Source organism: Vicugna pacos, chromosome 21 (genome assembly GCF_048564905.1).
Source record: "Vicugna pacos chromosome 21, VicPac4, whole genome shotgun sequence".
NCBI classification, from domain to species: Eukaryota; Metazoa; Chordata; class Mammalia; order Artiodactyla; family Camelidae; genus Vicugna; species Vicugna pacos.
Genome location: NC_133007.1, coordinates 2,391,613 through 2,417,001, shown reverse-complemented (window position 1 = coordinate 2,417,001; position 25,389 = coordinate 2,391,613). Strand labels below are relative to the sequence as shown.

Below are 25,389 nucleotides of genomic sequence, written 5' to 3'. Positions count from 1 at the left end.
CAAAGTGGGTATAGAGGAAACATATCTCAACATAATAAAAGCTATATATGACAAACCTACAGCCAGCATAGTTCTCAACGGTGAAAAACTCAAAAGCTTCCCACTAAAATCTGGGACAAGACAAGGATGCCCACTATCACCACTCCTATTCAATATAGTCCTGGAAGTCCTAGCCACAGCAATCAGGCAAGAGAAAGAAATAAAAGGGATCCAAATTGGAAAAGAAGAGGTAAAAGTGTCATTATATGCTGACGACATGTTACTATATATAGAAAACCCTAAAAGGTCCACACAAAAGCTACTAGAGCTGATTGAAGAATTCAGCAAGGTAGCAGGTTACAAAATTAATGTTCAAAAATCAGTTGCCTTTCTTTACACTAACGATAAATCAACAGAAAAAGAAAGTAAAGAAACACTCCCCTTTAAAATAGCACCCAAAGTAATAAAATATCTGGGAATAAATCTAACCAAGGAGGCGAAAGAATTTTACACAGAAAACTATAAACCATTGATGAAGGAAATTAAAGAAGACTTTAAAAAATGGAAAGATATTCCATGCTCTTGGATTGGAAGAATCAATATTGTTAAAATGGTCACACTGCCCAAGGCAATCTACAGATTTAATGCAATCCCTATCCAATTACCCAGGACATATTTCACAGAACTAGAACAAATCATAATAAAATTTATATGGAACCATCAAAGACCTAGAATTGCTAAAGCATTACTGAAGAGAAAGAAAGAGGCTGGAGGAATAACTCTCCCAGACTTCAGACAATACTATAGAGCTACAATCATCAAGACAGCATGGTATTGGTACCAAAACAGACATATAGACCAATGGAACAGAATAGAGAGCCCAGAAATGAACCCACAAACTTTTGGTCAACTCATCTTCGACAAAGGAGGCAAGAATATACAATGGAATAAAGACAGTCACTTCAACAAATGGTGTTGGGAAAACTGGACAGCAGCATGTAAAACAATGAAGCTAGAACACACCCTTACACCATATACAAAAATCAACTCAAAATGGATTAAAGACTTAAACATAAGACAAGATACAATAAACCTCCTAGAGGAAAACATAGGCAAAACATTATCTGACATACATTTCAAAAATTTTCTCCTAGAAGAAATAAGAGCAAGAATAAACAAATGGGACCTAATGAAACTTACAAGCTTCTGCAGAGCAAAGGAAACCAGGAATAAAACAAGAAGAAAACCTACGGAATGGGAGAAAATTTTTGCAAGTGAAACCGACAAAGGCTTGATCTCCAAAATATATAAGCAGCTCATACGACTCAATAAGAAAAAAAATAAACAACCCAATCCAAAAATGGGCAGAAGACCTAAACAAGCAATTCTCCAAGGAAGACATACAAATGATCAAAAAACACATGAAAAAATGTTCAATATCACTAATTATCAGAGAAATGCAAGTCAAAACTACAATGAGGTATCACCTCACACCAGTCAGAATGGCCGTCATTCAAAAATCCAAAAATGACAAATGCTGGAGAGGCTGTGGAGAAAGGGGAACCCTCCTACACTGCTGGTGGGAATGCAGTTTGGTGCAGCCACTATGGAAAACAGTGTGGAGATTCCTCAAAAGACTAGGAACAGACTTACCATAGGACCCAGGAATCCCACTCCTGGGCTTGTACCCAGAAGGAAATCTACTTCAGGACGACACCTGCACCCCAATGTTCATAGCAGCACTATTTACAATAGCCAAAACATGGAAACAACCTAAATGTCCATCAACAGGTGACTGGATAAAGAAGCTGTGGTATGTTTATACAATGGAATACTACTCAGCCATAAAAACCGACAACATAATGCCATTTGCAGCAACATGGATGCTCCTAGAGAATGTCATTCTAAGTGAAGTAAGCCAGAAAGAGAAAAAAAATACCATATGAGATCGCTCATATGTGGAATCTAAAAAACAAAAACAAACAAACAAACAAAAACAAAGCATAAATACAGGACAGAAATAGACTCATGGACAGAGAATACAGACTTGTGGTTACCGGGGTGGGGGGCGGGGTAGAGGGTGGGAAGGGATAGACTGGGGTTTCAAAATTGTAGAATAGATAAACATGATTACACTGTATAGCACAGGGAAATATACACAAAATGTTATGATAAATCACAGAGAAAAAAATGTGACAATGAGTGTGTATATGTCCATGAATGTCTGAAAAATTGTGCTGAACACTGGAATTTGACACAACACTGTAAAATGATTATGAATCAGTAAAAAATGTTAAAAAAATAAAAATAAAAATAAAAATACCTTTCAACAAATTGGTCTCTGTCAAGATAGCAAGTCTTTTTCCTTCTGTGATGACTCTTATCACAATGCTTCTAGTATTTAGAACTAGACAAAGATCTTATCTTTAAAAATGGATGGTACCCTATACACATCAATTGACAGTTGCCATGACAGAAAGCAAGCCAGCGGGGTGATGACCCTAAGCATTTTTTAAATCGAGGCATCATTATAAAATTGGAGAATTTTAAAGCTGAAAGGGCTTAGGCATCATTGAGTCCCATATTTTCAATTTGGAGATGAGGAAACCAAGGACAAAAGAGGTAAAGTAACTTAAATTACTAATGCTGTGGGAGGTAAGATCTGTACAAAAAAATAATAATAAACCAGTAGACAAAGATGCTAGGACAAGGATATAAGTAGAGATTAGCATTCAGAGCTCCTGTCCCCATGGACAGTGGAGACCATACATTTTCACTGTGGTTTTCTCTGCTGATCCAACCTGAATGCCCACAACTCCTGCCCCAGCCAGCATCTGCTCCCAGGGCACCAGTAGCCCCAAAGGGAGGGAGACCATCTTACCTGGTGTCCACACCTCCCTTTTACCCCCTTGGGGCCTTGGGTGAATCTATCAATTCCAGGATCTCCCTGGGAAAATTAAAGGTTGCTTAGCTCAAATGGGTAGGAAAATTATGATTATTAAAAAAGAAAAGACACCAAAGTGGACACTTTCAGTTGTCTGAGCCTGCTCAGTATTCCAAATACCCAGTGCAGTTAAAATTCTAAACTCTTTAAGAGCCCAAATGTTGTATAAGATGGACTTCCTTTCAAATCTCCTATTGGTCGCAATACTAAGACAGGCTGAACAGATGCCTCATTAATGAATTATTCATTGTCCTCTGCCTTTGTGCCCAAGCAAACAATTCACAGTCCCTGGATTAGAGCAGCAGAAATCCCTGAAGCCCCACTACTCACAAAATCTCCCCTCAGTCCAGGCTCTCCACACTCGCCAGGTCATCCAGGTGGTCCAGGCAAGCCCTTAAATCAAATTTTTAAAAAGTGTCACTTTTTAAAATCATCTATTGCCTAAAGGGAAATGGCAAATGAGATTCAAATTAAAAGGGCAATGTAGTACATGAACTTTAAAGCATTAGCTGCCAAAGAGGTGAGGGTGAGACACAGAAAAGAACATACTTTTATTGGAAATCTGGGATACACTTGGCCCTATATGTGCATTGCCTCACAATTCAAGAATTAACCTGCTACATATGAGGAAACTGAGGCTCAGAGACGTCAGACACTGTCCCCCTACCACCAATACCCTGGATCTTTTCACAACTTCCTGATGCTCCTACACAGAAATACATGTAAGGAAAAGAAGGCTTTCTCCATCAGTACTAGCAGCGCAAGATCTTATGAAAAAGAGAAGAAAAGAGAGAGAAATGCTTCTGGAGCTCCTGACTGCTACAGGCAGGGAACCAGAGAGGTGGAGGAACTTGCCATAAGACTATGACATGAAAAGCAAATGGTTGCTTCTCTTAAAACCTGCTGTTAGATACACATGACTGTATCTAAAATAGATAAACACAAGGTCCTACTGTATAGCACAGGAAACTACATTCAATACCCTGTAATAACATATAATGGAAAAGAATATAAAAAGAAAAAAATATATGTGTATGTATATGTACAACTGAATCACTTTGCTGTACTCTTGAAGCTAACATTGTAAGTCAACTACACTTCAATAAAAAAAAAATTTGTTAAACCTTGCTGTTAGTGGTACCACCTCTGTGCCATAGTTCCTACAGAATCACAGAATTGGGCAGAGACCCCCGCGCAGGAGCCTTCCTCGGATGATGTTATGTACCTGGTTCTGGAGGGTACACACCACACCCTGAGAATAGTAAAGTGGGGCCCCCTCTGAAATCTGACTCTCAGACACACAGGAAATGGGATGTTCTCTGGGTTCCACAAGAAGCCACCTCATAATGTCACTGGAGACCTTTCTTCACGTCTTCCCTGGTCTGATACAATGGTAAGAAGGAATTAGTTAATTCTAAATTCTAATCCTGCTGCTTAATTGACAACCAAGGCAAATTTCTTTGACTTCTCAGTTCAAAACAATTTTCTCATTGGTGAAATAGACATACTTATCATATAGGGCTGTTACAGGGATTCAACAGAATAGTAAATTAAAATGCTGAGTACAGGGCCTGACATATGGTGCCTATTATGTTTTGTCCAACATATAGTCCTTCCTTTTTCTGACCCAGACACTGGCTTCCAGAGTAATCTTCCAAACCTGTAGCTTTGAACACATGTCTTCCTTGCTTAGAAACTTTCAACAGCACCTGGTGACTCAGCAGAAAAGAACAAAACCCTTAAAACATGGCATTAAACTGGCTCCGACTTGCCCTTCCAGACTGTCCTCCCACTCTTTATACTTTTGATCTCACCCTCCACTTCTGTTGAAGTGTAATCTTTGTTTGTCCAAAACCACTCTGAGTTCTTTTAATCTAAGCCTTTTCTTTTTCTTAACCTGGAATACTGTGTGTGTGTGTGTGTCTCTCACAGAAGTCTCAGTGGAGAATGTCTTGATTTCCTGTGTTCCCTGGGAATGCCTGAGTCTTCTCCACCCTGAGCACATTCTCAAATGCCACAGGGCCTCAGTAGGGAAGGCTGGCCTCACGTCCCCTTCCTCCTCCCTCACCATCTTTTAAATTTCATTCCATCGTTACTCCCTCACTGAAGCCTTCCTGACTGCACAGGCTGGATCAGATCCCTGTGCCATTTCCCTGCCTTTCATGTACTTATCTCAGCAGTAATCTTACACCTATTTCCATGATTATTTCATTAATATCTGTTTCACCCCATAGAGGCAAATCCTGAGAAACAGAACTCATGCCTATTTTGGTCCCCATTCTACAGTCTTCCCTAAATTACAATAGATGCTCAGTGAATTTTGTTGACTGATTGGATGGAGAAAGGCCACTCTACCTGAGATTCCTCTCCACGTCACTGGGCTCCCATTGATTCTTTATTTGTACCATTCTTACAGCCTTTTTCTTATCCTATCTTGTATTAGAGTTATTCCTGTACAAATCTTATCTCCTGCACCAGCAAACCAGCTCTTTATTGGTCATAACCTTGACTCATTTACTTCTGAACCCTTCTCTGTGTCCGCCAAAATGCCCTACAGGTAGGAAGCACTTGACAGGCATTTACTGAGTTCAACTAATTTTGGTGGAAACTGAAGGCTCTCCAGTCTTGAAGGGAATGTAGTGTATGCCACCTTCTCCAAAATCTGATCCACAAACTGCAGGTTGGAAATTAAACCTCAATAAAGAGTCATGTCTTGCGACTCTCTGTTTCATGTATCAGGAAATCAATCCACGCCTAAGGGTAAAAGTATTGCTCTAATTCCATAGGGGTAATAGAAACATAAGTAAATAAATTTAACCCCCTTTATCTAATCCAGTGAATCAACAGAAGCTGATTACAGTGCTGTGTCAAGTTGTATCCTTCAGGCTGGAATCCATCATTGGTTAGTAATGTCTGCATGGGCATGGGAAGGGAAATTGATTAGTAATGTCTGCCTGGGCACAGGAAGGGGGAGTTGCAGTACATATGCCAGGTACCTGCCCTCCCTCACATGGAGAGAGTGACCAGCACAGTGCATAGTTGCAGTCAAGCAGATAGTCCAAACAATGGACACTGGGAGATGCAGAGAAGGGGGAGGTCACTACAGACCGACATGGTCAAGGAGGGCATCATTAGGATGAAAGAGAGGAGGTGGAAACTGAAGGAAAGGTGAGGTTCAAGTAAACACTGAAGATGGATGCAGGTAAAAGGCGTTCCAGGATGAAGTACTGAGTGAGGGTGAGAAACAGAGCTCGGTGTTGCAGAAGGAATCTCCAGGGGACAGTGAGGAGCCCAGTTTGACTGGGAAGGACACTTTTGGACTGAGATTAGTGAAGAATGTGGTTGAAAGGCCTTGCGTGTCAGACTACATCACTGGTGACAGGAAGCCATGAAAAGCTTGTGCAAAAGGGAATGACACCCATGATAAAGCACAAAAGGTTAAGTAAGCTGGTTCCCAAGACCCATTTCACTATCAGCAGAGTCAGGCCTTAAGTAGAAGTTCCAAAGACTAATCTAATATTTATCACCCTTTCACTCCCAACCCAGTACTAGTGCTACCAGATGACGCTTTCCCAGAGCTTAGAAATAAGCTGTCCAGGTCAGTTTCTGCAGCAAGAATCTGAGAGATGTGGGAGAAGAATCTTCTCACACTTTACCCAATTTCCCCTGTTTCCTTTTTCTCCAGATGACCCTGGGACTCCACGATCACCCTAGAAAAAGACAAAGAAATACAAAAAGAATCTGTATTACGTAAGTCACACACACCAGGAAATTTTTTCACATAGTTTCACATTCTAGCCAAGAGTAGAAAGTTCTAAATCTGACTATGTGGCAGACTAGATGCCCTGAACAATCTTCCCTTCAAAAAACAATTTAAAATCCAAATAACAAATTAAAATACATCTTACATGCATCCATGAGCTGATAAAGAAAAAGACAGATGCTTAGAGTTTAGACAAAGAGAAAGCAGGAATCTAGAAGAGTGACAGCTATTGGCTGCCGGAGGACTCCTGATCACTCTGGACATGTGTGGTGTGAAAACCCACAAAGTGATCACTTATTTTAAAGTGGTCACAGGAGGTAGTGCCACCAAGTATGTGGCAGAAGCAAACAACCTCCACTCAGTGGCTTCTCACAGATAAAGTTCCATCAAAAATGAGTGTCAATCAAAAATTACAACACATAGGAGGTAGACACCATGAGGGAGAAGCCAGCAGATCCAACAGACAACAAATTAGACTTATAATGACTATAGATGTTGGAATTATCACAATGTAAAATAAATATCTTTAATCATTTAAATAACCCAAAAAATGAGCTAAGAAAAAAAAGCATCTATATTTTAAAAAAGGGTAGGGGGCAAGCAGATTTGAGAAAGAATCAAACAGAACTTCTTGAAGTGAAATTAGAATAAATGAAATCAAAACTCCAATCAGCAGGTTAATGGTACATTAAACATTTAACATAAGGATTGGTGAACTAGAAACTGAAGAAGTTATTCTGAATGTGGCACAGAAAGATAAAGAAATAGAAAATATGAAAGAAAGGCTAAGAGACATTGAAGATAAAGTGAGAAGGTCTACAAATGTCTAATTAGACTTCCAGAAGGAGATATGAGAGAAAGTGGGAAAGATTAAAATTTCATAATGATCATCTGCTAAGTATTTTCCAAAACCTGGAGACACAAATGCTCCAATTCAAAAGCTTACTAAGTCCCAAATAGGATAAGTGAAAAGAAATTCATGCCTGGAACATATTGAAACTGCAGAAAACGAGAAACAAAGGAAAGCTGTAAAGTAGCCTGACAACAAAGGGACAACAATTCCTTGATGGATAACTTCTTAAGAGCAAAGATGAAAGTCAGCCAGGAGAGGATGGAATTACATTTCCAAAGTGCCGAGAGAAAATAATTGTATACCCAAGAGTGATCTTTCAAGAAAAATGGTGAAATCATGAAATTGTCAGAGAAAAAAACAACCAGGAGCATTTACAGCCTTCATCAAAGAAAAAAATCTACAAGTTGTATTTTAGGCAAAAGAATCTGATCTTTTCATGTTCCTTTGAAGGCATCAGTGACTAATAAATACGATGGTAAAGCTAGGTAAGTACTGAATAAATAAAGCAATTATTATAACAATGTCTAGTTACTAGAATTAACAAAAGTAAAAGGTGAAAATAAAACTCCGACAATAACATGTGATATGAGAGCTAAGTTTTATAGGCTCCTTGTATTTTGAACACAAGGACAAACACATAAATTAACTTTAGACATTGATGAGCACGTGTGTTTATTTAAATTTCCAGACTAGTTGTGAGAAATATGGAGAGTATTAATGTCAAACTCATGAGGGTGGGGAGAGCTGGGGACATAGAATGAGAAACTGTCTGTACCTGTTCTCCATCCAAGCCGTCAAGACCCTCCTCACCAGGGCTGCCCTGTGGAGCAAAGGAAGATGAGGACATTAGGGACCAGGGGACCAGGTGTCCCTGGTTACTGCTTGCATGTTAATTTCCTTGCTAATATTATTCTCAGAAGGTAGAAGAATCTAGGTCTTCCAAACAACACTTATATTCGGCATTCAAGTATTAAAAAAAATGTTAAAAATAAATAAATAAAAATAAAGCTTGCTGTAAAAAGCAGTGATTATTTTCTTCCTGAAATGGATATTAGCAATATATACTGTTTTTCCTGACAGTTTCAGATGCTAAAGAAAAATAGAAGAAAAAAAGAAATTCAGATTTTGAATGGATAGAAAGACTTCCTTTTAAACTTTTACACTGGGACAAGCACGGTAACTCTCACCGGACTGAATGAAACATTTCTCACTGGTTGTCTATGATGGTCCTTGTGTCATTGACCTTTTTTTTTTTAATGTAAAAAGACTGGCAAAGAGAGGAGGGTATAGCTCAGTGGTAGAGGGCATGCCCAGCATGCACGAGGTCCTGGGTTCAATCCCAGTACCTTCATTAGAAAAATAAATGAATAAATAAACACCCCTAATTATCTTCCCCCAACAAAATAAATAAGTAAATAAAAAGACTGGTAAACATGCCTGAATTCATCTGCATAATTGAAACTCCAAAGATCACAGATTAAGCAGGAATTAAATGAGTGTGTTTGGATGTGTGTGCATTTGGAAAGACTTATGACTTAAAAAAAGAAAAAATGACTTCTTTAGAGAAGAGCTGAAAAGCTGGGACTGACTACAATAAGAGTAATAACTGGCCGCGGCATTGTGCTACCCCATCAAGCTTTCCATCGCTTTCAAATCACGGGCTCGTTGTTTTACCAACCAACTCAAAAGGACAGAGAATCTATTTATTATAAACCATCTTCTGAAGAAAAAACAAAAAGATCCAGAGTGTTGCAAGCAGAATAAAATACATTTTACACACGTGGGGTGGTCGATGTACTCCTATTGGCCACACGAGGAAATCAAGTTTCAGGCATTTTTGTTTTAGCCAAAGGACAGCTGATTTTAGTGAATGAAAATATGCATAGGAAACTCTAGGACTACAATCACATGCTACGTTTGTCACAGGACATAGTGGTCCCAGGAGACCTGGTAAATGAGATCCATCAGCCCTTGTCTGATCCATTCATCACTTGGTATTCATTCCCTAGGATAATGCGGGTTACAGAGCAGGTACCTAATACATGTTTGTTGAATGAATGAATGAATGGGCAAATGGGTACTTGGCTTCTGAATCTGGATGTAAAGCCACTCCCTGCTGCACCAGCACCTTACCAGCCCTGTCCTGCATCCCTCTCCCACATGACACCTCACGTGACCAAACCCTCCTGAACACACCTTGAATTCAGAACCAGCTCTTTCAGATAAACATGATAATCTTGTGGCTCCATCATTGTAGTCAGCAAGGCTTGAAAATTATTATAGATCCAGATTCAAACCTGAAATACTTACCTTACAGACAGCCATTCATTAGCGTGACAGTTTGGCTGTTAACAACACCTGACACATCTATCCTCAAGTATTAAGCCCCACCTTACTCAAGTAAAGGAAAAAATCAGTGAACTTGATGTTGTGTTTCCCAAAGAAGCCACTCCCCAGTTTGAGAATAAGGAAGACCACTCACCTTTTCTCCAGAAAATCCTCTTGCTCCCTAAAATTCAAAACAAATAAAAACAACTGAGCTTGAATGACACTTTTAAGCCACTGTTTCATTTAGGAAACCATATGTTGCCTAATTTCAAGAAACTGCAATTTTGATACACACATTACTATATATAAAATAGGTAAACAACAAGAAACTACTGTCTAGCACAGGGAACTATAGTCAATTTCTTGTAATAACACACAGTGGAAAAGAATCTGAAATATATATATATGTATGTATGTATGACTGAATCACTTTGCTGTACAGCTGAAATTAACACTGTAAATCAACTACACTTCAATTGAGAATAAAATTTTAAAAAAAGAAACTGCAAGTTTTGGATCAAAATGGAGATTTCTTCTCTAGTGACCATATGGACATCACTGATTACTACCACTCCCCTGCACTGTGCTGTGGAGAAAAGTGCACCTTGTAACTCCTCCCACAGTAGGGGGAGAGCCAGAAGCAGCAGTAACCTGTCATTTATGACAACAATCATACTCTTCCAAACACAAATGGGAATACAGAGTCACAAACATGCAAAGGCTTCCGGGAACCATAAGACAAAGTAATTGAAAGACAAACTTGGTAGAAGATACAGAATATGGTCACTGTGATCAGAAAAACTCCAGAGGACTCTGAAGCTGGCTGTAAAAATAATTCTCTGGCCTTATTAAAGGACATTCTCTAATCCTAGAAGGTTAAGAGACATTTAAAGCAACCACTAAAAAAGGGTTTCCCACTCATGATCCCTAAATTTGGCTTTTAATTTTTTGTTTGTTTGTTTGCTTGTTTGTTTGTCTGTTTTAATGGAAGCACTGGGGATTGAACCCAGGACCTTGTGCTTGTTAAGCACAAAGTCTACCACTGAGCCTTTAAAATCTCATTGTTCTCAAGCCCAGCTTCCAACTGCCACCTCTGTGGGTCTCCTCCTGAGGGCTTTTCCTGGTATCGGATGTCTGTCTACACATGAGACCGGCCAGAAGTGCTGGGGCACCAGTGTCCCCTGGGAGCAGCTCTCAACTAATGCCTGATGGGATCTGGTGCACACATACCCCCGTTCCCTCCCCCTGGGGGTGAGTTGCGCTCACTGCCCCCACTGCTTCTCAGCAGGATTAAGCTCTATCCACCCACAGTGTAATCAAATAATAATGCACTCTTTTTAGGCCACCTTCCCTTCTGTCTAACTTCTCTACTCCCCTACTTGGGTTTACTGTGACCCCCACCCCCACCCCTCAAATAAACACTAGATTTTGCACTGGATGCCTTTCCTCGGGCTCCACTGCTCCACTCCCTCAGTCTGAGAAAGAGCTAAAACACCAGAACTATGCTGAAGAATTAAGATTTTCCTCAAACTCCAGAGACAGGGAAAGACCTCCACAGCTTGAGGCCACACTCACCTTGGGTCCTCTCCTGCCCCAGCATCCGTCCTCACCTCAGAGTCCAGGAAGACCTCGGGGACCTCTTTCTCCCTGTGGAGTAAAGATACACATGGAGACAGTCAAGCAACAACCTCTGTCCCCATCCGACCAATTCCAGCCAGCAATGAGCAACTGTCAGAACGGGTAAAATAACAACATGGTCCTTGCAATCACTTTTACATCCTCAAAGACGTGGTTGGATGACCTGCAAGGCAATCAGAATATTCACCCATCAACTGCTCACGCTGATGACTCCAAATCACACGAATCTGAACCCTCTCTATGTTCAATCAATTCAGTCAAGCCACATGGGCAAAAACTTAAGCATTCAAATCAAACAGAAGTTGTGTCTGAACATTTCCTTCAGGCAGCTAAAACTGGATGAAGGTTTCCTCATGGCTCCACAAAGAATAAAACACTATTTAACTCTTTCTTTTCTAGATGAAATCCAGCCTCTGTCTAAGGTGTAGATCATATGTCATACGTCCTCTCCTGAGAAGCTTTTACTGTTATATTGCTTGTTATTATGTTTTTGTGTTATATTCCTGGTATATTGTGAGCTTCCTGGAGACAAGGACAATGTCTCATTTATTTATCCCTGGATTTCCAGCCCTAAGTACAGCATCTTGCACACAGTAACATCCAATCAGGATTTGAAGAATGATTCCCTGAATTATGTTAATGAACATAACCTTTTGACCTAGGTATTGAATAAGGAATGGAATGGGAAATGTCAGGCCTTTTACTAAGTTGATCAAATATAAATTAGAAAGCACTGTACATCCCAAGACCTTTCATCAAAAAGAGGGTCTACAAAATGTAATATCTAACTTTCTCTTAACAAGGCTGTATGTCTTCCCTGTGTGAGCTGCCCAGGACAGCAAAAGGGATCATGGTAAAGTGAGAGGTCCTCCGGATCTGGAATGAAAGGACCTGGGTTTGAGTCCCAGCTCTGCCTCCAGCAAGTTTTGTGAGCACATGACTCTGTGAATTACAATTTCCTCCACTGGCAAAAAGAAAAAATATGGATCTGGATAACATGGATTCTAACCACTCATAGGATTGTTGTATTGAACGCATGAGCTATTGTATTGAAAGGACGTCACAAACCACATGGATTGGACAAATGAGGTGCTTTATGCCTAACAGACTGTAAGTGATAGCAGAGCACAACACAAGACATGGGTTTGGTGGGGAGGGTATAGCTCAAATGGCAGAGTGCATGCTTAGCATGCACGAGGTCCCAGGTTCAATTTCTAGTACCTCCTCCAAATAGAAATAAATGAATAAACCTCATTACCTCCCCTTCATAAAAACAAACAAACAAAAAGACATGGGTTTGGACACAACTGCAATGGTGTCTACCTGACCTTAGCAAGTCACTTACTCTCTCTGAGTTTCTATTTCTGAATATATATAATGAAATTATTAACACATATCAGTAGAGTTGTGATGAAGGTTGTGTCAAAATATACACAAAGTGCCTAATGCAGAGCCTAACACACAGTAGGTGCCAAATAAATGTCTGTTCTCCTCTTTCTTCCTAGCCTATAAGAATTTTTACATTCAATATATGGTGTTTAAGCTTCATCTGGAAAATGTAACCCTCACAGATCTGCTGGTTTACATTGCACTATCCAGTGTCATCAATCATGAATAAATGGTTGTCATCTTTATTAGAAAATAATTGTTATATATAAAACAAACATCCCTAATAAAGCAAGGACACTGAGGAAAAATTCTTAGTTTTATTTTTAACAAAACGTTAAAAATAAACCCATTCAGAATCTTTAAAAAAATGATACAAATGAACTTACTTACAAAACAGAAAGAGACTCATAGACATAGAAAACAAACTTACTGTTATCAAAGGGGAAAGGGGGGAAGGATAAATTAGGAGTTTGGGATTAGCAGATATAAACTACTATCTATAAAATAAACAAACAATAATGTCCTACTGAATAACCCAGGGAACTTTATTCAATACTTTGTAATAACCTCTAATGAAAAAGAATACCAAAAAGAACATATATATATATATATATATATATATATATATATATATATATATATATATATAGGTGTATCACTATGCTGTGCACTAGAAACTAACACAACATTGTAAATCAACTCTACATCAATAAAATGAATAAATAAATAAAGTAAGTAAGTAAGTTAATCTTGGAAATAAAAAATAAAAAATAAAAAAATTTCTAAAAACTCACTCAGGATGGCTATTAGCAAGAAACAAACAAAAACAAATGTTGGCAAGGATGTGAAGAAGTTGGAACCCCAATGCATATGGGGTGGAAATAGAAAAGAATATAGCTGCTATGGAAAACAGTATTGTAGTTTCTCAAAAAAAAAGTAAAAACAGAATTACCACTTAAGCCAACAATTCCACTTTTGGAATATACACCCCTAAAGAATTGAAAGCTGAGTCTCAAAGAGATCTCTGCACACCCACATACACAGTAATCATTCACAACAGCCAAAAGTTGGAAGCAACCCAAGTGTCCATTGATGGATGGATGGAGACGCAAAAGGGGACATACAGATACCAAGGAATATTATTCAGCCTTGAAAAGGAAGGAGATTCTGGCATGCTACAACATGGATGAAACTTGAGGACATTATGCTGAGTGAAATAAGCCAAAAAGACAAATACGGTGTGATTCTACTTAAAGAGACATGTGGAGTAGTCAAATTCATAGAGACAGAAAGTAGAACAGTGGTGGCTAGGGGCTGGGGGAGAGGGGAACGGGGAGGTAGTGTTAATGGATACGGAGTTCCAGTTTGCAAGATGGAAGAGTTCTGGAGATGGGTGGGGGGAGGGGCCGCACAACAACGTGAATGTACCTGACGTCACTGAGCGTCACACTTAGAAGCAGTTAGGACCATCAAGTTTACGTTACCTGTGTTTTACTACACTTAAAAATTAAAAAGAAACGTGCTGAAAAAGGAAAAAACCCAATCCTATGACTTCTATTTATAATTTCTAAAGTTCCAGTTGTTGTATCTACATGATTAGGTATGCGTTTTTTCAAAATCAGTCCTCAGGGAAAAAAAGAGTATCCTTAATTTGAGTCTTCACAAAGTCTCCCGTATTTCAGAGCCCTCTCTCCATTACTTGGCTTTGAACAGCGTAGGATTGACACCCAGTCAGAGGTAATTTGAGATATTTATGGGATGTTTATGGAAGTCACCTACCAGATCAGTTAAAGAAGAAAGGAGATAAAGAAATCTGACAGAGATTATTTATTATATTTGAGGGTGAGACCTCACAATTTCAAATGTTAGATCATGAAACAGGACTTTTAAAAATCACTTTTACAAACAGCAGAATTTGTAATTACATTCCTGAGTGCCTAAAAATACTCTCACAAGAAAAATGAGGCAACAGGTTTTTGAAGCCAGAAGTAAAATTTGCAGTGACAGATTTCATAAATAGACTTAAAAGTGGTTTATCTGAAAAACATTTAGAAGTGAACACAATATACTCTAGAAAACCTGGTGCGATGCTTCCAGAAAGTGGCTCCAGGAATGCCAAAGAAATATAGAAATTACATGGAATGAGCTACAAAGATATGTTGCACAAAACAGGGAATATAGTCAATATTTTATAGTAACTATAAATGGAGCATAACTTTTAAAAATTATGAATCACTATATTGTACACCTGTAACATATAATATTGTACATCAACTATACTTCAATAAAAAAAGAATAAATATACTTCAATAAATTAAGAAAGAAATTACATGGGAAGAGTTTTGAAAAAAATGGCTTTATAAAATATGAGGTAAAAAAAGAATTTCCAGGGCTGGGCCTCATCCTTCCTCCAGCTGTGGATCCGGCCCACAGGAGGCGTCTCAGGGGAAATCAGAAACCCAGCAGGGGCCACTGGAGTGCCCAGTGCACATAGGCTTCTTATGTGTCACTTCACCAACCTTCACAATATCCCTACATGGAGGGGCTTACACTGTGCCCATTTTCCAGATAGAGAGACTGAGCCCTGGAGAGTAGACTCATCCCCCAAATTGATACAGGTAAGTGGCAGAACCCAGGACAGGCTGAATCAGGACCCTTTCCCAGGATGGACCCTGGGTACCATGGAACCTCAGCTGTAACTAAGTTAAATATTGTAAGTAAATAGTTGTTCAATTCACCTGCATCCCTAATAGATCCTGTTTTCTAATTGGGCAGAACAGCTCCAGGATGTTCTCATAAGAAATGGAAATTGCTTTATGATGGGCAATAGGCTAAATTGTTTTGAGAGGGCAATTTGGGCTCCCTGTGTTTCTCATTAGGAATTAAGTTCTACTGCATTTAAAAATCGATGATCGATTGCTCACAGGGGCTGCTTAAAGCTATTGATTAAAATCAGGATAGTGGAGAGAATTACATCAACAAAGCTTTTCTAATGCTGGGCTGGTGCAAGTTATTCTATGAGAAAAGGGAATAAGACGAAGAAAAGCAAATTATTTTGTGGATGAGATAAGAAGAGAAAACATACGCACGTGTAGCCATGCAACTCACACATACAAAGCTCCCAACAAACGTGAGCTGGTTGTGTGTGTGTGTATGTGTGTGTGTGTGTGTGTGTTTTAAATGTTTTACTTTGAAATAATTTTAGATTTATAAGAGTTGCAGAGACAGGACGCAGGGCTCCCGGACGTGAAGGGCGGTGCAGACTGTCACCTGGAGGCCTCTTGTGGGCAGTGACGTCGGAGAACAGGCTTGAAGGAGGTGAGGAAGGAGCCGTCCAGGCAGAGGGACAGCCGGCCCGGCCCGGCCCACGAGGCGGGAGAAGCCTGTGTCGTCCCAGAACAGCCCGGTGGGCTGAGGCCGTCGGAGCCCGAGGGTGGGGTGCGGTCCCCCGGTGAGGCCCCGGAGGGGCCTCACCAGGTTTCCTTCTCCTCGAGGTGAAACCAGCATCCCTGAGCAGGGGAGGGGCGAGGGGCACCACCAGACAGATCCCATCTGGTCCCTTCTGACCGCTGTGCGTGGTGGGGGTGCTCCCGCAACAGTCCAGGCGAGAGGGCAGGGCGTGCGCGCCGGGAGCGGGAGGAGTGCCGCGTTCCAGGCGCGTTTCCTCCCGCTCTCAGGGCGCTTCTCCCCCGAGGTGCTTCCCCGGGTTCTTGGTTCTCCTTCCGTCGGCTTCAGACTGCGTTCTCTCCCCACCCTGACCACGGCTTCCATCCTCTATGGGCAGGGAGAGTCTAAACATTAAGGCCCTATAAGGAACTTCTATATAACATGTACACTTGGTGTAATCCTGACATTTCACTGCCAGCCAAAAAGCTGGCTTCCAGGCACCACAACTTCCGTATCCAGGTCTCCAGGAGGAAAGGTCTAGACTGCTCCCCACTGTTTGCTGGTAAGTAATCACACTAGTACACACATCTTCACACATGGATTTTCTTATTTCTTCCCTATCTGCTTTCCCAGCCCACCCCCACGCAGCAGATGCAGGTTTCTGACTTCCACCCGCTGTGAAAGGAGGGCTCAGTCAACACCCACCTTCCCATACAGACACAAATACAAAAGATAAGGGAACACACTCATTGCCTTGTGATGAGAACTCAACGTTGACTCTCTTGACAACTTTCCCGTGGATCACACAGCAGTGGTAACGGGAGTCACACGTGGCTCATTATTCCCCTAGCATGCACTTACCTCACACCTGGCAGTTTGTACCTTTTGGCCACCTTCCTCCAGGTCCCCTTCCCCCACCCCGCTGGTAACCAAGTCTCATCTCTTTTTCTATGAGTTTAGTTCATTCTTTTTCTTTCCTTCTCTCTTTCTTTAGATTCCACATATAAGTGAGCTAAAGCAGTATTTGTCTTTCTCTGCATGACTTGTTCCACTTACCCCAATAGCCACTATACATGCTTTTTTTTTTAACATTTTTTTGAGTTATAGTCATTTTACAATGTTGTGTCAAATTCCAGTGTAGAACACAATATTTCAGTTCTACATGAACATACATATATTCATTGTCACATTTTTTGTGTGTGAGCTACCACAAGAGCTTGTGTATATTTCCCTGTGCTATACAGTATAATCTTGTTTATCTATTCTGCATATGCCTGTCAGTATCTACAGATTTTGAACTCCCAGTCTGTCCCTTCCCACCCCTCACCCTCTTGGCAACCACAAGTTTGTATTCTATGTCAATGAGTCTGTTTCTGTTTTGTATTTATGTTCTTTGGGGGAGGTTCTATATATGAGTGATCTCATATGGTATTTTTCTTTATTTCTGGCTTACTTCACTTAGAATGACATTCTCCAGGGACATCTGTGTCGCTACAAATGGTGTTATGTTGTCAGTTTTTATGGCTGAGTAGTATTCCACTGTATAAATATACCACTTCTTCTTTATCCAGTCATCTGCTGATGGACATTTAGGCTGTCTCCATGTCTTTGCTATTGTAAATAGTGCTGCTATGAACATTGGGGTGCAGGTGTCATCCTGAAGTAGGGTTCCTTCTGGATATATGCCCAGGAGTGGGATTCCTGGGTCATATGGTGAGTCTATTCCTAGTCTTTTGAGGAATCTCCACACTGTTTTCCACAGTGGCTGCACCAAACTGCATTCCCACCAGCAGTGTAGGAGGGTTCCCTTTCCTCCACAGCCTCTCCAGCATTTGTCATTCGTGAACTTTTGAATGATGGCCATTCTGACTGGTGTGAGGTGATACCTCATTGTAGATTTGATTTGTATTTCTCTGATAATTAGTGATATTGAACATTTTTTCATGTGCCTATTGATCATTTGTATGTATTCCTTGGAGAATTGCTTGTTTAAGTCTTTTGCCCATTTTTGGATTGAGTTGTTTGCTTTTTTCTTAGTATGTTGTATGAGCTGCTTATATATTCTGGAGATCAAGCCTTTGTTGGTTTCATCATTTGCAAAAATTTTCTCCCATTCGTTTTGTTTTACTTATGGTTTCCTTTGCTATGCAGAAGCTTGTAAGTTTCATTAGGTCCCATTTGTTTATTCTTGCTTTTATTTCTATTGCTTGAGTAAACTGTTCTAGGAGAACATTTTTGAGATGTATGTCAGATAATGTTTTGCCTATATTTTCTTCTAGGAGGTTTACTATATCTTGTCTTATGTTTAAGTCTTTGATCCATTTTGAGTTGATTTTTGTGTATGGTATAAGGGAGTGTTCTAGCTTAATTGCTTTACATGCTGCTGTCCAGTTTTCCCAACACCATTTGCTGAAGAGACTGTCTTTATTCCATTGTATATTCTTGCCTCCTTTGTCAAAGATTAGTTGACCAAAAGTTTGTGGGTTCATTTCTGGGCTCTCTATTCTGTTCCATTGGTCCATATGTATGTTTTTGTACCAATATCATGCTGTCTTGATGACTGTAGCTCTATAGTATTGTCTGAAGTCTTGGAGAGCTATACATGGCTTTTTAATAGTGGGTTTGCTGGTCAAAAAACAGGCATAGTTTAATTTTTGATAAATTCTTCCAAATTATCCTGCAAAAAAACAAGTGTCTTGCAATCAACAGTGATGAGACTGGCCACTTCCCTGCCCCAGATATTATCAATGTTTTACATTTTTTCAATCAGGCTAGCATAAATAGAATATGTTCTTATTTTCATTTTCCTGTATATTTACAAAGTCAAACATCTTCTTGGGTACTTATTTTCCATTTGCATATCTTTTTCTGCAAATTACTAGTTTATCCATTGCCCACTTTCTACTGAATTTCTACCTGTTACTAATTGATAGAACATTTCTGTGTGTTCCAGATATATTTGCAGTGTTTAACTGGTACATTTCTCTCCATATGTGATGCTCATCCTTCTAACTTTATCCATGGTGTCTGTCCTTAAATGCAACTCTTAAATTTGGAGTCAAAACTATCAATTGTTGCCAAGACTTGGAAGCAACTTAAATGTCCATTGACAGAGGGCTGGATAAAGAAGCTATGGTATATTTATACAATGAAATACTACTTAACCATAAAAAATAAAATAATGCCATTTGCTGCAACATGGATGGATCTAGAGATTGTCATTCTAAGTGAAGTAAGACAGAAAGAGAAATAAAAATACCATATGATATCACTTATATGTGGAATCTAAAAAAAAGAAAAAAGAGGACACTATAAACTCATCTACAAAACAGAAAGACTCACAGATACAGTAAATAATCTTATGGTTACCAGGAAAAGGGAGTGGGAAGGGATAAATTTGCAAGTTTGAGATTTGCAAATATTAACTAATATATATAAATAGATTGAAAAACAAGTTTCTTCTGTATAGTGCAGGAAACTATTCAATATCTTTATAATAACCTTTAATGAAAGAGAGTATGAAAACAAATCTATGTATGTATGCATGACTGGAACATTGTGCTCTACACCAGAAATTGACACATTATCACTGACAGTACTTCAATAAAAACAGTAACAAACTATGTGTTGTTTCCATATGACTTCTGTTACTACTCGAACTTTCATGACTAAACACTCACGGTTGGCTCTTGCATCTGCAGCAACTCTGGTCTGTGTGGGGTGAAGTGCTCTCTCCTCTTACACCCCATGAAGGACCACTTGTCCCGCGCCAGGTATTAATCCTATGTCACACTAATCTTCATATGCACTGAAGTCCTTTCTTAGAGCCCTTGCTCTGTTTTTAAACACCACGCTAAGGGCTGTCCCCGTGATCTGTGAGGCAGGCTCCCCAACACACCAGCATGGCTCAGCCCAACAGCAGGACCAAGTCACGCCCACTGACTCCATACTGGCACCGCACTGAACTGCAGTTCCGCCTGACAGAGCCTGGACTCTCCCACGCTGAATCTCCCATCCACGAAGATGGTGGGTGACTCCATTTGGCCCCATTACCCAGTCTCCTTTGTGTTTTCCATTAAACTTTCATCACGTTCACGCCTGCTTTTAGTCATTTACTGCCATGTTGTCTGTGATGCTTCTTGCTGCCGTTAAAAGTCATAAATGCTGTTTACTGTTAGAGCTTTTAGTTGGTTTCCAGCGGCACTGCTGGTCCCAGGGATGCTCACCCCACTATCTGAGCCCCTTGTTGTGTGTCTTAATGATGTTCTCCCCCGGGTGCGGTGACCAATCCTCCCCCATCCGTGGCCAATGGGCTGCAGCAAGGTGTCCTGGTGCCGGCCCTGGAGGAAGCTTGCTCAGAGGAAAGGCCAGTTGGACGAGCCCCGCGCTCACTCAGAGGATGCGTCCTGGTCGCAGGGTTGGACGTTCAAGTCAGAGAGCAGCCGGAAAAGCACCACCAACAGTAACATCGTTTGCTCCCTGCTGGACGCTGTTCCAAGTGTGTTTCCCACCTTGGCTCATTTAGTCCGCACACCTAGGAGGCAGGTAGGGCTATCCTTCCACACAGATGAGGAAACAACACAGTCCGTACACTTCAAGAGGCAGGAAGCTGAAGTTCCAAGAGGAAGAGGGCAATGCCTGTGGAAGGGCGGGCAGATGCCAAGATACAGGTGCCAGTTTCTCGTGAGAAGGCATGCCTTGCCTCGCGGCATGCCGGTTTTCTTACGTAAATATTTTTTGTGACCGTAGATAACCTGACTTTTGTACTATCTAATGAAGCCTTCATGTGTGACCAGTTCATATTTAAGCCACCATCTCACAGTAGGTAAATTTTGAAAATACATTGAATCCGTGATTCTGACCAACTGTGCTTTCCAAGGATGGCCACACCAAAAGCTCTGAGCTCTCCTGCCATGCACGTGACCTTGCACTCCCGTCTCAAGACGAGGGTTCTGATCGCCCACCTTCTCTTGAATCTGGTCGGGACTTAGTGACGCCCTTGGACCCAGCAGACTGTGGCCGGCAATTTACCGCCTGACTTCTGAGCATGCTCAGAGCCCGGTGGCTTCAGGCCGATCCCTTGATTGCTCCCTCTCAAGTCCGCCCCTCCCTGTGAGACCCAGCAGCCTTGCAGGACCACCTCTACCTGCCCTTTCGCATCTGAAGCTCACCAGGGCAGGGAAAGGAAGTCACCTCGGGTCCTCCAGCCCAGCTGAGACCCTACAAACCCAGCATAGGACTGCCCACCATTCTGCTCTCAGCTTCCCCATCCACAGAGCCCTAGAGGGTGACTGCCATTCTGCAACACTAAGGGTTGTGTCTGGGTTTGTTGTTGTTGCTATTTGGGAAGTGGGAACAGGGATGGAAAGATAATAGGAACAATGAGTTTATTATCTGTCTTCCTACACTTTGAACGTTCTTGAACCTACGAATTCTGGGCAGATTCTGAAACCTGTCCACCAGCAAGAGCTGTCTCTGCCATAGAGGAGACCAGCCTGATCGGCTTTGCGGAGAAGTGACATTAAAAGCCATTGTTATACTAGGTGAAGTAAGCCTGGAAGAGAAAGAGAAATACCACATGATATCACTTATATGTGGAATCTTTTACAAATGACACATATGAACTTATCTACAAAACAGAGGCAGACTCACAGGCACAGAAAACAAACTTATGGTTACCCAGGGGAATGGGAGTGAGGGCAGATAAATTGGGAGTTCAGGATTTGCAGATACCAACTACTATACATAAAATAGATAAACAACAAAGTCCTACTGTATAGTACATAGAGCTATATTCAATACATTGTCATAGCCTATAGTGAAAAAGAATGTGAAAAATAATATATATGTATGTGTATAACCAAATCAGTATGCTATACACCAGAAATTAACACAACATTGTAAACCTATTATACTGCAATTTTTTAAAAAGCTATTCATTGGGAGTTCAAAATTTGTAGATACTATATATAAAATAAGCAACAAGTTTCTACTGACAGCACAGGGAACTGTAGTTACTATCTTGTGGTAACCTATAATGAAAAAGAGTATGAAAATGAATATATGTATGTATATGTATGACTGAAACATGCTGTACACCAGAAATTGACACAATGTAACTGACTATACTTCAATTTTTAAAAAAAAGCCACTCAGAGGGTGATGTAGTTTGAAGTCACCTCTCTTGTGAGAAATGAAAAAGAGAATGAGTCCTACAGAAGGCAGTGTCACAATCAGTAACCACAGGTGGCTGCTGAGACCTTAAAATGTGTCTAGTCCAATTGAGCTCTAAATGCAGATACACACTGGATTACAAAGTAGCATATTTTTAAAAGTTAATTATCTCATCAATATTTATATTAATTACATGTTGAAATGATTACATCTTGGATATACTGGGTTAAATAAAATATGCTAATAAAGTTAACTTTGTCTGTTTCTTTTTTAACTTTAAGTTCGCTACTAAAAACTTTTTCATTATATAAAATTACATAGGTCACTCACATTCTATTTCTAGCTCTGTACTAGACGGTCTTTATAAAATATGTTGGTTTTGAGATGTTGACACAGCAGAGAAAGGGGACAAAATCATCCTCCACCCTAGACAGGCATTGCTGGCTTATCCAAGTTGTCTGAAATTGGCGTCAGTGGTCCTAATGGGCTGGTCAGACCTTAAGTTATTCTCTTAACTTTGATCGGGCATATTATGAAACCAGAGGCCAAGCAGAAAAAATAACACTTAAAAGACATTTTAAAACATCGTAAAAACAGGAAGAAATAATTTCACTACTGCTCAGCAAAATCATGGAAGCTCACAATTCACATTTCTGAACGTATTTCTAACATCTGAGACTACCCTTACTGAAGCAAAATAAAGAGGAAAGTGGAGCGATTCTCCCACAAACAACACCAAAGAAAAGGGTGGCCTTACACAAATCTCAGTGGCTGTATTTTTCTCTAATTTCTGCTTCCTTTCCAAGCTCAGGCAACCTAAAGATTCTAATAATCAACAGACTACTCTAACTGGGGCAATTAAAACACTAATGCTTGTGTATACCAGGAGTGTGAAAAGTTTGGCCCAAAGACCCCCCCAGGCCCCCAAGACCCTTTCAGAGGGGATGCTCACAAAGTTAAACCTTTTTTCCCAATTACACTAAAATGCTATCTTTTCCTTTTTCATTCATATTCTTTCCCAAATGTGCAGCAGAGTTTTAAAAAAACTTTATTGTGGTATAATTTCTGTACAGTAAACTACACATATTTCAGATGTACAATTTGATGAATTTTGATAGATGTGTACACCCATGAAACCATCACCACAATCAAGACAGCTAACACTTCCATCGCTCCCCAAGAGATGCAATTTTTGAACTACAAATTTATCCCTTCCCACCCCTTCTACCCCTTGGTAACCATAAGTTTGTTCTCTATGTCTGTGTACAGTAGTTTTTAAGAGATCACAAAGCAAGCGATATCACAACAGACTCAATACAGAAGCAGATATACCAATCCAGCTGCCTTCTAAAAAGCTAGACATTAAAGACATTTGAAAACACATAAAACAATGCCACTCTTCTCACTAATGTATTTTGTTTGGGAAAATAGTTGTTTTTCATAAAGGAATATGTGATTTATGTTATGGGTTTATTTTTATTATTTTGAAAGAAAATAAATGATTTTATATTACTTTGATTTTAATTTCTAAAATGGTAAATATCATTAGCTAGAAACCACACCAACAAAAGCTCTTTGAGCTCCATAATCTTTTAGAATGCAAAGCTATCTTGAGACCAAAAAGTGTAAGAATCAGTAGTATATACAAGTCAGCTTTAAAATTGACCCCTGTGGGTGAGTGGTTTCCCATTATTTAAAATTAACTGAAAATGATGGGGTTTTAAATTCCTTTCAGTATTTATATGATGTAATAAAGATGGTCCCAACCACATTCCAGTCCCCAAGCTAACAACTGTCTCTGTAACACGCATTGTTCTCCACAGCCAATCACCTGGTAACTTTTCTTTGCCCAGGGATGTATCCAAGGTTACATACAAATTGTCAGCAGGTGATGACAACTCCATCACCTTTTCAGTCACTCAGGAAGGCATCTGAGTGATCTTGTTGTAAGAACAGCCTTAGTTCTTTAATTGATTCTGTTAAACCACTTACAAGCATGGCTGTCTCCTTAATGGTAACAAGCTACCTGTTATTCAGCTCATGATTAAGAACTGCTCTTCAATGTATGCCTTTCAGACACAGAGCACATTTTCAGTTGTCCAAGAATCACTGACTGAAAACCAAAATGACCATACTTCATCACCAAACACCTTCTGGAGATTATATCTTTACAAACTCAGTCCACCAAACATTTGTTGTAACAGATGATTATTTTTATATAGATATTTTAAATCCATCTTAAATGGCATGGATGTGAAAAACTTTGATGGCTTAATGCAATAAAGTATTCCTAATAGATGACCCATTTACCATATTCCCTCAAAGAGTAAAGCAGATTCAGTACTTACAGGACCACCTTCTTCACCAGGGTGACCAGGTAATCCATCAAAACCCCTCTCTCCCTGAGAAAAAATCAAAATAAATATTTTGGACTACTAATCCTTCATTTCTCAAATCTATGTGAAATAAAAATGGTTACTAATAGATACCCTTGTTTCACTGAGTTGACGTTTTACTGAGATTCTACTAAATGTGGAGTGTAACACACAGAGACGTAGAGACACTGTTGGCCTGTCTTAGAGTGAAACTTGCATACCTGTTTGTCTTTATAGTCCGGGACCCCAGCCTATTTTTATTTTTCTAAAATATCTTTTAAGCCATGCTATTGTGAAAACCAAAGCCAAAACTAGTTTCTAATTAAACATTTCAGGAAGACTATTACTTTAAAGGGGGCTTTGAGCTGGTTTTACAAAACATCAGTAAACAAAGGTGTTACAGCCTGCATTACTTGTGAGAAATGGTTGCTTATTTCTGTGTGACTAAACTGTTTAGCCTCTCTTTTTTTTTACTCTTCTTAGATAACTAAACCCACAAACCATTTCCTGTCAAGGAAGTTTGGCTTAACATTTTATAGCCAGAGGTGTTTATTTAGTC

The 25,389-nt window shown here is 39.9% G+C and overlaps 1 protein-coding gene across 1 annotated transcript in view; it reads right to left on the bottom strand.

Annotated features, from left to right (window-relative positions):
- Positions 1–25,389, bottom strand: part of LOC107035128 (uncharacterized) — an 82,967-nt gene that overhangs the window by 4,900 nt on the left and 52,678 nt on the right. Inside the window, exons 4-8 of the mRNA XM_072945935.1 lie at positions 11,443–11,514; positions 10,022–10,048; positions 8,315–8,359; positions 6,580–6,633; positions 3,254–3,316 (exon numbers count right to left, since the gene is read on the bottom strand). Of these exons, the coding sequence (XP_072802036.1) occupies positions 3,265–3,316; positions 6,580–6,633; positions 8,315–8,359; positions 10,022–10,048; positions 11,443–11,514 (250 nt within the window). The 3' untranslated portion in view covers positions 3,254–3,264. The remainder of the gene's footprint in view (positions 1–3,253; positions 3,317–6,579; positions 6,634–8,314; positions 8,360–10,021; positions 10,049–11,442; positions 11,515–25,389) is intronic.